The sequence below is a fragment of the Lissotriton vulgaris genome, chromosome 10 (genome assembly GCF_964263255.1).
Source record: "Lissotriton vulgaris chromosome 10, aLisVul1.2, whole genome shotgun sequence".
Taxonomy (NCBI): Eukaryota; Metazoa; Chordata; class Amphibia; order Caudata; family Salamandridae; genus Lissotriton; species Lissotriton vulgaris.
This window is the reverse complement of record NC_141698.1, coordinates 605,670,623-605,684,195: the sequence shown is the minus strand read 5'-3', so window position 1 is coordinate 605,684,195 and position 13,573 is coordinate 605,670,623. Positions and strand designations below refer to the sequence as shown.

General features: G+C 43.5%; 1 protein-coding gene across 1 annotated transcript in view; it reads right to left on the bottom strand.

Moving 5' to 3' along the window:
* Positions 1–10,433, bottom strand: part of NTAN1 (N-terminal asparagine amidase) — a 366,637-nt gene extending 356,204 nt beyond the window's left edge. Inside the window, exon 1 of the mRNA XM_086941444.1 lies at positions 10,261–10,433. Within this exon, the coding sequence (XP_086797570.1) occupies positions 10,261–10,341 (81 nt within the window). The 5' untranslated portion in view covers positions 10,342–10,433. The remainder of the gene's footprint in view (positions 1–10,260) is intronic.
* Positions 10,434–13,573: the final 3,140 nt, after the last annotated feature.

The following is a 13,573-nucleotide window of genomic DNA, read 5'->3' as shown; positions in this document are numbered from 1 at the left end:
TCAGTTGTCTTCTATTGGAACAATACTTGCAATCAATATTTATTGTGATAACCCATATTTCGTGTAAGGACATAGTCCCTGACAGGGTATTATTGGTGTTATTTGGGGAGAACTGCATGTGTGGGAACTATAGTGAAAATTCGAAAAATGTCTCTTTATCGCCACACTACTTGCAAGCTCTATTATTACTAAGCATAAAGAGGCCTCTGTGTTTGAAATGTGGATGATAAACAAAACTAATGTTAAAGAACAAAACGATAAAATATGGGGAAGATTTGTGGGATATCAATTAATAAATGTAATGTGTAAAGAATTAAACCTATATTAAATTATATATTTTTTTCTTTCTGTTTTTTTCTGTTGTATTTTTGAAAGCGAAAGTTAGAATAAGAAGAGACAGAGAGACTGCGCAGAACAGAGATACTGAGCATAGCGTCGCTACTGCAAAGAATGTGGATATTGCAGAGAACAGTGAGACTGCAGAGAACAAAGATACTCCTTAGAACATGGATACTGCGGAAAACAGAGAAACTTAACAGAATGTGGATACTGTTCAGAAAAGAAAAAACTGCATAAAGGGTGGTTACTGGATGAAGCGTCCATACCGGACAAACAAAGATACTGGACAGAACAGAGATACTGCATAGAGCAGACAACCAACAAACGTGGATACTGCACATAATAGAAATACTTCACAGAAAGTATTCACTGCACAGCAGACATACTGCACACAACAGAGACACTTCATAGAAAATGGCCTGTGAACAGAATGAAGATGTTGCACAAACCAAAGATACTCATCAGAACGGATATACCGCATAGATTGTAGATACCACATGCAACAGATACTGTACAGATCCTACAAATTCATATAAGTGAAGTTTCTGCCAAGTAAATCTCTTGGGGATTCACAGTAGAGCCCACTGCTTCAGAATGGCACCATACCACGAGTACTGACCTACAGGAAGAAACCGTTGTTGAGATAAACAGTTTTATCACAGCAAATAGATATTGTTACAATCCTGTTTAACTGATTTAAACCCACATGAACTAAAATCTATTAATGAAGTGTTGCTATGCTGTTAAAAAAAAGAGAGCCCCAATCAGAGAAACCGTTCCTGGGTTGGTTGTGTTCCACTTCAGGGAGGACATGATAGGCAGTTCGGGCCGGGCTGTTTCTGTTAGTGCAGGGTCAAGAATGAATTGCATGCCTGGTCCAAACTGACATGGCATGGGGTGCAAAATAACGAAAGACTGATGTGCACCCCTAGTAATTACCAGTAGCTGAGATTAATTTGGTCATAGACGCATTTGCATAGCGGCACGCTTGTTGTGCCGCATTAAATTAACCGCTGCTCTTAAAGCTTTTTGACTGTAGAATTTTACTATTTTTAACTTTGTGTGTGTTCTCGCCTGCTTAACTGATCTGCTCACTATCAGCTTCCTTCGCCAGCGCCCTGGTCCACCGCGGGTTTTCCCGCTTGTTGTGGAGGGCGCCGGCATAGATCACAGGTCACTTCCTGGTTGGGGGTGAAAGTCACGAGACGGGTTAGCGGGCCAGCTCTTTCCCTACTTAATGCGCATGGCAGGCTCGGTGTGCAGCGGGCGCACCGCTGGCGCCCCAAAGGTAAGCCCGTCTGCGCCCGTCCGCACCACGACCGCGCCAGGAGCCAGGCATGATGCCTCGCCTGTCATTTATGCTCAAGTAAAGACCTGTTACTCAAGAAAGGTCTTGTTTGAGCTTAGACCAACAGCCAAGACTTGCCATCACACTTGCGACCCTGAGGCCCTCCTAGATAGAAAGTATCAAGGGTGTCTAAGGTGTGACACCAATGAGAAGCTCAAATTGAAGAACTTGACCGACCCTACTGTTATTAAGTCTGCCCCTAATTTGAATGTCGCGAAAGGGTTTCCCATAAATGCTAGATCTATGGTAAAAAATAATATTGCTTTTAGAGACTTTGTCTCAGCCAGAAATCCGACTTCGGTGTTTCTTACCGAAACTTGGGCCACCGATACTTCTGGGCCTGACCTGGTTGATGCAATCCCACTGGTTATGCTTTGTCCAGATTGAACAGAGTAGGCCGTCGAGGAGGAGGGTTGGGAATTTTGTACAAGGACTCCCTCATTTGTCGCACCCAGACCCTCGCTACTCCTTCGGATCCCTATCAGGCATATTACTTTTCTATCAACTTCCTCCCTTCAGAATGTTTTTCAAGCCTTTGGTTTTATAGGCAACCGGGGCCTAGATCCTCTTTCAGTCAGGATATTAGTAAATTGATAGAGCCGTTCCTTGAGAGATCTAACATCACTCTCCTTGGGGACTTTAACTTTCATTTGGAGAATATGGCATGCAGGGATACCCAAGTTCTTTTGGAAACACTGGTTGCTGCGGTCTGGCTCCGCTGGTTGAAGACCCTACCCATCTGGCAGGGCACACCCTGGATGGGGTTTTCTCTATTGACCCCAGGCTGAAGGTGGGACATCCCGTCCCACTAGCCTGGTCTGATCATTTTGCTGTGCCGTTCGACCTGCACGTTCAGGCGGCAGTAGTCCCTACTTCTGATCCTAGGGAGCAGGAGATGAGAAGGAATTTCAATCTTATTAATAATGAAGCACTATCCCCCTTCCTGATTAAGCTGGAGCACGCTGATCAGCCGGACGCTAATTCGGCTGCCCTGGAGCTCTCGCAGACCTTACTAGGAGCAATGGACATCCTTGCCCCTCCTAAGAGGCATTATTCAGTTAGGAAAAATCCATCAGCTCCCTGGTTCTTAGACAGACTTCAATTGCTGATAGAAGGATGTCGAAAACAAGAGAGGCTATGGCGGGTCCTTCTAGAGCCTCACGAGAAAGAGCGACATAAGCAATGCTTAAAAGAATATAAATCAGCCATTATGGAGGAAAAAATAGCTTATTTTTCTAAAATCACTGTGTCTCTCAATTCTCCTAGAGATCTTTTTAAGATAATTGATTCCCTAACATCTCCTCAGGTAGTAGATCAGATAGAGGGATCCCAGGATCTGTGTGACAAAATATCTGCCTTTTTTCATTCCAAAATCTCTGATATTTATGCTGCGTTGGAATCTGCAATTTCTCGCACTAGATTTACCACCCTTCCCTCAAACATGGTGGAAGAGAGTCCGCCTGGTGAGCAGACTCCGAGTCACCTTTCCTTTCCTCTCTTGTCAGCTGAGATTGTGGACCGGCTTTTAGATAATGTCAACTCGGGCTCCCCACTAAACCCGTGCCCGCTTCAAGTGCTGAAAACCTGTCGGGAAGTGGTCATCCCGCCTCTTATGGAGGTTATGAATTGTGCCATTTCGGAGGGAGTTTATCCTTCCCTATGGAAGACTGCGGTCGTGAAACCGCTTTTGAAGAAACCTGCTTTAGACCCAGGCATTTTGATTTTTTTTCGCCCAATTTCCTTGCTACCCGCCCCTGCTAAGATGTTGGAGGCCTATCTTAACCTCCATCTCAGCACCTACCTTAAGGACCATCTCCTTTTGGATAGATCGCAACACGGTTTCAGGAGATACCATAGTACGGAGACTGCCCTTACTGCAGTCGTCAATAATATCCGTTGTCAGGTTGATAAGGGCCATACCGCTCTCTTGGTCCTGTTGGATCTTACAGCGGCCTTTGACACTCTGTCTCCCCTTATACTGGTGTCACGCCTCAGAGAGATAGGTGTTGGGCCCTGCTTTGAGTCTTCTTGCCACCTTCCTTTATGAAAGAGAACAGAGAGTGAAGTTGGGCCAGTTCCTCTCTGCTCCTAAACCCTTGCATAGTGGGGTTCCCAAGGGCTCTTCATTGAGCCCTACACTCTTCAACATCTATGTGGCCCCCCTTGCAAGGGTGGTGAGATCATTTGGGTTGGAGGTGCTGTCTTACGCAGGCGACACCCAAATAATGGTCTCTTTTACACGTTCAGTAAAGGATTGTGCTCAAAACTTCAGGAGCTGTATGGAGGCTGTATCCCAACAGATGGTGGAGAACTTCCTGAAACTGAATGGTGAGAAAACCGAGGTACTGATTTTCGGGAGTAACCAGGAAATTTTGTCTTGTGACTGGTGGCCATCCTCGCTTGGGGAATGCTCCTGTCCAGTCCTCTATGGGAAGAACCTGGGGGTGATAATGGATACTGCTCTCTCCTTTAATCTTCAGGTAAACAGGACTGTCTCCACCGGTTTAGGGATCATTAGGATCCTCAGAAAGATCTCCCACTATCTCTATCCAGACTCTCGCAAGAAGGCCACGTTGGCCTTAGTATTTTCTATGCAATCACAAAGGAGCTCAGAGGGACAAGACGGTACATACGGGATAGCCCTCCACTCAATTAAATTCAATAACAACAAATCCCTGTACCCTGGATATTAGTTAGCAACCGTCTAATCGACATGAGAAACCAACAAGCTGGATCACTACTATGATTCCAACAACACCCCCTCTCAATTTTATGGTTAGGTGTATGTTCTCTAATGTCATACTATTCGACACAAATCACTGTTTTTAACTGTAAGTGGGAGACTCCGGGGAAGATTCAACTCGACACATCCAATGATGTCTGTCCTACTGAAACAGTCCATCCACCCACACTCAAAACATAAGAAAATGAAAAAATGTGTGGCGGAGAGGACGGCACCTCACGGGCGAACAACCCTCGGGGATCTTGGCAGATGTTACCAATACTCAGCCCCTTTCTCATCATTGGTTGCCATTCCTTTTCCAGAAAAGAACAGTGTCAAAGCAAAAGATTTTTTGCAAACAGAAAGGTACTATACAGGGAGCGTAAAGATTTGCTACCTGATGTGACAAACAAAAAGAGAGTGAGGTTTAAAATCAACAGGCACACCAATTATACAACTTTTAATATTAACTAAGGTGTGTACTGGTGAGTTAAAAAGGCTGGTAGCTTAATGTCGCATACCACTACCTGTCACCAAGTGACAGGTAGTGGCTGGTAGCTTAATGTCGCATACCACTACCTGTCACCAAAAAGTTAAAAGTTGTATAAATCTCTTCAATAGTTTTTCAGAAATTCATTTTAAAAAGTACCGGCTGGCCTTAGATGGGTTAATAGATGTGTATAACTTGATCATTTCAGCCGACGGGCTAATATAAACAAGCATTGGCATAGCAAATCAACCAAAACACTCTTTCTGACTGGAGTTCTACAATAATAACAATTTTGGTGTATATCTGTTCAGCGATTTTGTTGTAGGCACAAGCGAAATTTCATATGGAAGTTAAAATGGGGAAAAACATCTTTTCAACCGCTTCCTAACTACCACCCCCCCTCCCCAACATGGTAGTGCAATAAATTACTTGTGCTGGACTTTAACGGACTACACTAATTTACTGCCAAATTTCGTACAGATCCATATGGGGGCAAAGTTATAAGCAATGGGAAGTGTGGTAGAACTGTGGGTGTGTGTGGTATGTAGCTAGCTAGCTAGATAGATAGAAGATAGAAAGATAGATAGATTCACATTTTTTCCATCATATAATGTGAATATATAGATATAGTTTGATTAAATTATTTCAGGTTCTTCCATTGTGAGATGGCATTCTGAATACATACATGCACATACGGCCCTTTCTATTGTATACCATCCATGCTGCATACATAATAAAAAGTCCTTGCTATGAGGCTGGGCTTTTTCCCCCTACTGTTGATTACCAAAGAGTTGACCCACAAAGCGGCTCTTCCTGATTTGTAAAAGAGAGGTGTAAACTTGGACTGTAAAGCCACAGTTCAGCGCCTTAATGTGGAACAGTTGGGGGGTGTGGATGGCTGGAGGTTCGGGGAGGTACCAGCGCTGGAGCGTTCATTCTGTCAGGGGGCTACTTAGTCACACCACCTGCTACCTCTATTATGCGCGAGGCAAAATCAGTCATGGCAGCATGAACAGAAGGATGTGTCGGCTGAATATCTTAGACACGCCGCAGCAGATGGTGCGAGCGGAGTCGAAGAAACGGGAAATGAAGTGATTAATACCACGAGGGCCCTGGCGGGCAGTAAATGGCGCTGACAGGCATGAATAACGCGGGTCAGGGAAGCATTTAATACTGCAAACATCGGATAAGCCCTGGGCTTTTTTAAACTGTTGACCAATGGGAAGAGAGACTTTCTCTTTACGTTGAGTGCGCACAATATACAGAAACATTTCACTCCAGCTTTTCTTCCACGCACAAGTGTGATCTAATATTTAATGTATTGTTTCGGTTTTTGTTTACACTTCTTTGCGCAGATATGCATATTAATGGCATATTTGCTACGGAACAGTCAATACAAGTTGGATGCCAACATAATACTCAGTTAATATTGACATCCATTTTCTAAAGACTGGTACATGAGAGCTTCCTGCTGCTTCAATCACCGCTTCGGAAGACTTGAAAGATTACCAGCGAGCCTCCACCCACAATGAACGAGCAGTGACGTTGTAGCAGGAAACTTCTGTAAAGACGAAAGCACGTTGGGTGAGGTTTGGTTTATAAATTAATCCAAAACAAGAAAAACCCAACAGCACTAAACAACCGGTGAAATTAAGTCTTACAACAAAAATAAGACTTTTTCAAAGATGCTTCGATCTTTAAAAACCAATGGGATAGATAAAATGTTGGGTTTTTTTCGAGCGCTGAAAGAAAGAAAAAAAAAGAAGAGGCGTGCAGGCTGCAGCGGTAGAGAGAGGCAGAGGGGTACACCCGCGAGTGGTGCGCACACGCTGGGAGAGCTCTTTTTCAAAGCACATACTCGCGTTTGTGGCGCGCCGCTGCGCGCTCCCCGCAAGCTGTATGCTGCCACAAGCACGAGTATGTGCTTTAAAAAAGAGCTGCACGACGGCTAAAGGTCTCCTATGCAGCGCATACACGCTGCGTAGGCGAGACCTAAAAATATAATGACATATAAGAAATGGAAAGGTTAAACTCCTACTAGGGTACCCCAGAATTGAAAGATAGTGTGATGGGTTATCTAACTAGTTTATTTTAATTTCTTCTTCGCACAAGGTCACATAGATTTTATAACACAGGAAGAGGAGGCTTTTCTGTATTGTTTTTTACGTTTAATATTGGCCGCCGGAATACCCTACAAATGTTTAGGTCTTGCCTGCGACAACACTTGTTGTATTCCCTCTCGCTTGTGAAAGATATTTTATACGAGGGGTTTGCAACCCACACAGTGCTTACAATTTGTTGGATTCACTGTTATTTACTACCTTCCAATTGGCATGAACATGCTGGTTTCACTTCATCTTCTCTGGGCTGTATTATCGACTAAGTACTGATTAATTCAGCTTGACTGCTATCCTTCCTCAGATCGCGCAGTGATTGAGGTACTGTTTTTTCTCCACTGCTGGCAATTCTTGCAGCTACTAGTGCAGAGCTGCGGCAACATTCGGGCTCTCAGCTCCAGTCTTATCCCAAAGAGGAAGGCTAAGCACGGATGCAGAAGTTGAAAGCACGAGATGCAGGAACATTGTGCCTCTCCTTTGTGAAAGATGGTTTATAAAACTTTTCTGGAGCTCTCTTTCTCTTCACTTTGCCTTCTAATCATAAACTGAATATCTCCCTTTAGACAAGCAATGTATCCTCAGTTGGAACCCGTGTATTTCCTTTTCTAATGCACTGCTGCTGTCTTTCAATTTGACACACACCATCCAATTACCTGAAACACTCTTTTTCTTCCGGTTGTAGCACACTTCACAGTTTCAATATTTAAGCTATATAAAACGTTTTATTGGGTACATTGTGTATCACCCCCCCAAAGGGTGATTTACATTTATTGCTTCAATTGCGTTCCTATCGCTGGCAATGCGTATCGACATCAACCCTCTCAAAACTGGGCTCTTTCTCCCTTGACTCTCTCCAGTGCTTTGTCATAGGCTTGTTGTTGGTGAGCCTGTACTGCGTGTGAGCGCCAAAGTATGGACATTAAGGTTAACTCTTGACCAGCTACGGTGAACAGCATTTCAGATCCCCCCACTCCCTTCAATGATCGTTCTGTGTCATCTCTTAGGATTGTCCTATACATGGCGAGGACTGTTTAAGCAGCAGGGAATGTCTATGTCCTGTGATTGTTTTCTTGAAATTTTTATTATTTACATGGTTTTGTACACCGCGAGTCTGGCTTAAAGGGCTGCACCAAAACTTACATTTATTGTCTTTACAGAGGAAAGTTCATTGGGGGGAAAAAAAGAGAGGCAGCATAAATAAATGATATATATATATATATATATATATATATGCACTTGCATATGAGGAGCCTTTTGCTTTGAGCCACCATAGGGGTAGATATTATTATAACTTACACTGGTTACCACTTCCACTCTGGCTTTCAACCACCTGCCCCCCAAACCCCCCCTCCCCTGCCCTACTGTGTGTTCCCAGAGGTCACTGGACCAATTTTCTCCTTCACTGGACCCTGGTCCGAGCACTCTTGAGCGATAGTGCATTACTAATGATCACATGCACTTGCATAGTTTTGCATCATTTCTTAAACTGTATTTTTTCCTTATTGAAATTTGTTCAAAATTATTTTATTTTATTTTAAGGGAAGAAACATTTACACCGAATCACAAAAAACAAGCTTTCATGGTAATGATCTACCTTTCTGCCAAATTTGGTGTAATTGCGCTTTACCATTTTTGCTGTTTTGTTGTTCAACTTAACTATGAAAATTTGCAGAGGGAAAATGTATTTTATACACCCCATTCTCTGTTTTTCTTGACCACTGATTGATAGACAATCCCAAAACTTTCCAGGACGGAGCTGAGGCGAGTGCGAAAAGTTTTCTTTGTATTCATCAAAAGGCAACAGTTATAAGAAAACCAAAAAAACTATTTCTTATGGAAACGTAAACTATAACTACCCAGTGGTAACCACAACTGGTTAATACATATATTATCTGGACAGTATCTGTCCAACAAAGTACAATGTATTGTGGGGTATCGGGGCTGGGCAGCCCTCTGAAAGCAATTATCTTTATTTGCTTGAGAGTAATGAACTCAAATGCAGTTGAAAGGTTTGAGTGGGGAAGCAGGGGCGTAGCTACCATTAGTGCAGCAGGTAAAATGGCACCGGGGTCTACAGTCCTGTGGGGCACATATAAATCATTCGCAGCAGTGAAAGGGACCATTTTCCTTGCTTACACCAGAGCTTGTGCGAAGGTTGGTAATGCAGTCAGAGAATGTGCAGGTACACTATGTAATAAAACTATTATTTGGTGGGGAAAACAGCAGTCAGCCATATTGCTATTTCTTTACCCTAAGTAAAAGCACTATTTCATGGTTTTAGAGCACCCCACTATTACCACTGGGTCAATTTAGACACTGCCTGTTGTGAGTTTTTACAATACTACCCCACGTAGCACAATGAAGTTACTTTGGATCACCATGGAGTGAATACTTACAGTAATCACTACCAGTCTAATTGGTTAAATGACGAGATTATGACCCTGCTAAAAAGTTTTATGCAGTAGCTATGGAGGCCAGGACTATCACAAGAGACATTCATTGTTTTGTGGTATATTTAATATGACGTAAACAAGAATTATGGCACATCTGGTCCTTTAAAATGCTATATCTTGTATTTGATCATATTTAATATGACACATACAGATTAATGTTCCTCATCGTGAATACTTTACAAAATTCTATCGTTAGATTGGTTAAAGTTTTGAATAGCAAATCTCCAATGGCCTAAGTCAATTGTGTTTATTGTTTACTTCAGGTTTATTGAAGATGTGTCCTCTTGGGCTGACTTTGAGTACCATCTCTAGATACCCAGCATCTTCAACATTTAAACTGCCAAGCGGTCGTCTATGGCAAAGCAAAAAGGCGAGAACTATTAGCTTTGCCAATGCTTGTTTAGTTAGTTGGTACGGAGATTAGGCGACTCGTCCAGAATCATACAATTATGGGCCAACTGCGGGACTGTGCCCTCTTTCGCTCTCAGTTTTGAGGTTGGCAGCTCTGGCCGCCAGACCACATCCCATCCCGAAGAGCTGAGGTAACGCTGTCAAATAATACACATAAACACACCAAAGAAAACATTGAACTGTCACACACAAGCAAACCAACCGAGAAGAGTTTTCTAACTAGCAGATGTGACTCGGTATATTATAGCCATGCATCTTGCAGAAAGCACCCCCCTAAGGACTAAATGCTGAACGGCTGCACTTCTGAAGAGCCACCAATACCCGAGACCCCAACACTTCCGGTGTGTGTAGTGACGGCACCACTTGAGCCCTACTCCTACCTTTAAGCGTGGATGCATCTCGACCAGTTGAGTGACTGTCAAAGACAAATTTATCCTCTGGCTGTCAATGAGCAGAGGCATGTCTGCGGGCAGAGAGTGACACGGGATATGACAGGCTTGTGTAGGATACAGGGAAATTAGGTAGGGCTAGCAGAGACATCGAAGAAGGACTTGACAACAAATGCCACATGAGTAAGCCCCGCCTACAATCAAGGACTAGACCTACACGTGGCTTGTGAAAATAGAATAGTCTTTCTTTACGGTTAACAAAATACATGGGGACTTTTTTTACAAGCCCCCTTGCGCTGCGGCGCCGGTGCGTCACTTTTAATATGGGAAAAAGTGGCGTACCCGGTGGTGGCGCGAGGGGCTTGTTAATTAGCCCCGGGGTGTTATCAAGTCCTGCTGATCACCGGGAAGAGAAGCTCAGCGCAGCGAGGCTAGTCTTTTTTGAAACGCGTAGTAAACATCTGTTAATTTTTTTCAATTATGCAGATTCATCTTTTACAACGTAGAGAGCCAAACCAAAAAAATAAGTAGATGTAAAGTGAAAATGCAAGTTGTCGCATTGCGTTTATTTTGCCACTTGGAAATATAAATTTGATACCGTATGCACAACGAACTCGACCCGAAGGTTCCGACGCGCTTTACATTATACAAGGACAAATTCATTTTTTTGGCACGGGTAGATTTAGTGGATTGACCAAAACACTATGTTGAGCCGAAGGTTCCCCAGTTCTGAAGTCGTCAGGGCTGACAGTTACTCCCATACCTGGGCATAGCTGCCAAGTTTCCGGATCGTATATGAGTGACATTACCACTGTTTAACTGCGCTTATTTTATTTATTTATTTTTATTTTATGCGTTTTTATATAGCGTGGACTTTACCCCAAGGTGTCAGAGCGCTTCACAATAGGAACATTAGCGTTACCTGAGAAGAACTTTACAATTGGGCATGTTACAAAAGGAAACGTTACATGAGGCAAAAGAGACAATTGTGCATGTATCAAAAGCAAACAAAATACTAGAAGAGGTAGCAAACGATACGTTACAAGAGGAAAAGTGACTTGTGCAAGTTACATAGGCGTACAAGATAAAAGTAGAGGTATAATACTGCAATAAATGGCAGACACTCAAAACACAAGAACACACTGGGAAGGCACTTCTGTAGGCATGGAGTACAGAATTTCCTATAGTAGAAGAACTTACTTCAGTGAATAGAGAGGGCGTGAATTAGATTAGGAAGTGTCTGAAAAGGATTGGGCCATCGATCTTTCCTTTTTGAAAGGGAGCGGTTCAAGCAATACATTTTCCACATTACGTGATCGTCTAGCGCCTCCAGAGAGTTTCAGTTTATTCGCCAGGTAGCGAGGAGAGGAGAGGAGGAGTGCAAGGCATTGTTGGTGATACAGGCAGTCTTGTAGATAGATCTTGCCTCGATGGAAAGCCAAAAGAGGGTGGATAAAATGAGTGTGATGTGGTTGCTTCTTTTGGTCCCACATATGAAACAAGCTGCTGATGTGGTCCGTCGGCTGGGGATAGGATGTGGTCCGTCGGCTAGACTGCCGACTTTGGTGCTGGAAACCAGGGTTCGAGCCTCGGAGTCACATCCACATCCTGTGATTCTGGGCAAATCACTTAAGCTCCCTGTGCCTGAATGTGTAATGTAAATATGGTGCTCATGTAAAGCGCTCCAATACCTTCGGGGCGAGTTCGCGCTGTATAAATATGCAACAAAAAAAAGAACAGATTTAAGGGGGGACAGGTGGGATTTGGGGAGCCCAGTAAGAAGAAAATTGCAGTAGTCCAATCTAGAGAGAACCAGCGATTGGACCAGGGTTTTAAGGTCTTGCTCCGGGAAGAAGCGACAAATCCCCCAAAGAAGGCGCAGTCGGTATCGAGCAGGCTTTGCAATGGAATTGATGTGGGAGAGTAGATTGAGTTTTCTGTCGAGTATGACACAAAGGGATTTTGCGCTGTCGACAATGATATGTTTATTGTTAAGTAGATTTGTCTGATCCATCCATGATTGAACCGGAGGAGAGGAGGAGGAATTCAGTTTTGGAGGGATTCAGAATCAGTTGGTGAGTTAACATATAGTTTTGAATGGAGTCGAGAGTAGAGTTTAGGATGGAGAGATCGTGAGAGGAGGCCACCTCAAGGTAGATTTGAGTGTCATCCGCATAGAGATGATAGCGGATACGGGATTTATTAAGGAGATTTTCCAATGGTTCCAAATAGAGGTTGAACAGGGTGGGTGCAAGTATTGAGCCTTGTGGAACACCTTGACCTACAGCCATATGAGATGAAAGACTGTTCGCTATTTTGATCATTTGGGATCTATCAGAGTGGAAAGAAGCAAACCATTTAAGCACAGTTCCCTCCATGCCCATTCTCTGTTAAAGAGTGTTAAGGAGAGTGTTGTGATTGACAGTGTCAAAAGATGCAGAAAGGTCGAGGAGAATTAAAAGACATGACTCCCCCGAATCCAGTATCCGCAGCACGTCATCAATCACTTGCAGCAGGGCTGTTTCAGTGTTGCAGTTTTGAATGAAGCCAGACTGCAAATTGACAAGAAGATCATTGTCCTTGATCTGACGGGAGAGTTGTTTCGCTATACATCTTTCTGTGATTTTTGCAAGAAAAGGTAGGTTAGTGATGGGGCGGAATTTGTTGAGGTTGTCCGCATCAGTGGTGGTTTTTTTAAGCAGAGGGGTAATCTGCCCAGTTTCAAAGGAAACAGGAAGGGAGCCTTGACAGAGGGAGAGGTTAACCAGAGTGGTCCAATAGGAAAGAGAATGGGTATAGAAGTCGATGGCAATTGCACTAGGGATGGGGTCAAGAGAATTGTTGGAGGGCTTTGTTTCAAGGATGCATTTGAGGAGGGCATCTTCAGAGATGGGGTCAAAGTTCTGCCGAATGGCTAAGGATTTACGCTCCTCTGGAGGGGTAGGATGAATGACCTGATCCACAAGTGATTTCACTTTTTCGTCAAAGAATATGGCGAATTCCGCTGCTTTCTTTGTTGAATCCTCAAACTTGGAGGTTGGGGAGAGCAGTTTGGATTATTGATGAGATCGAATAGTTTTTTGGGTCTATTTTTGGCTGAGTCGTGGAGGGTTCTGAAGTGCAATGTTTTTCTAAGGAAGAAATGCTTGTGGTACTTGGATCTTGCTGAACTAAGTCTGGCCAAATTATCGGTGGAGGGAGCTTGTCTCCATTGTTTCTCCAGGATTCTTAGGTACTTCCTTTCTTCATAAAGGGATTTGTTGAACAAAAGTGCTGAGGGAGTAGGCCTTTTCTTTTTACTTTT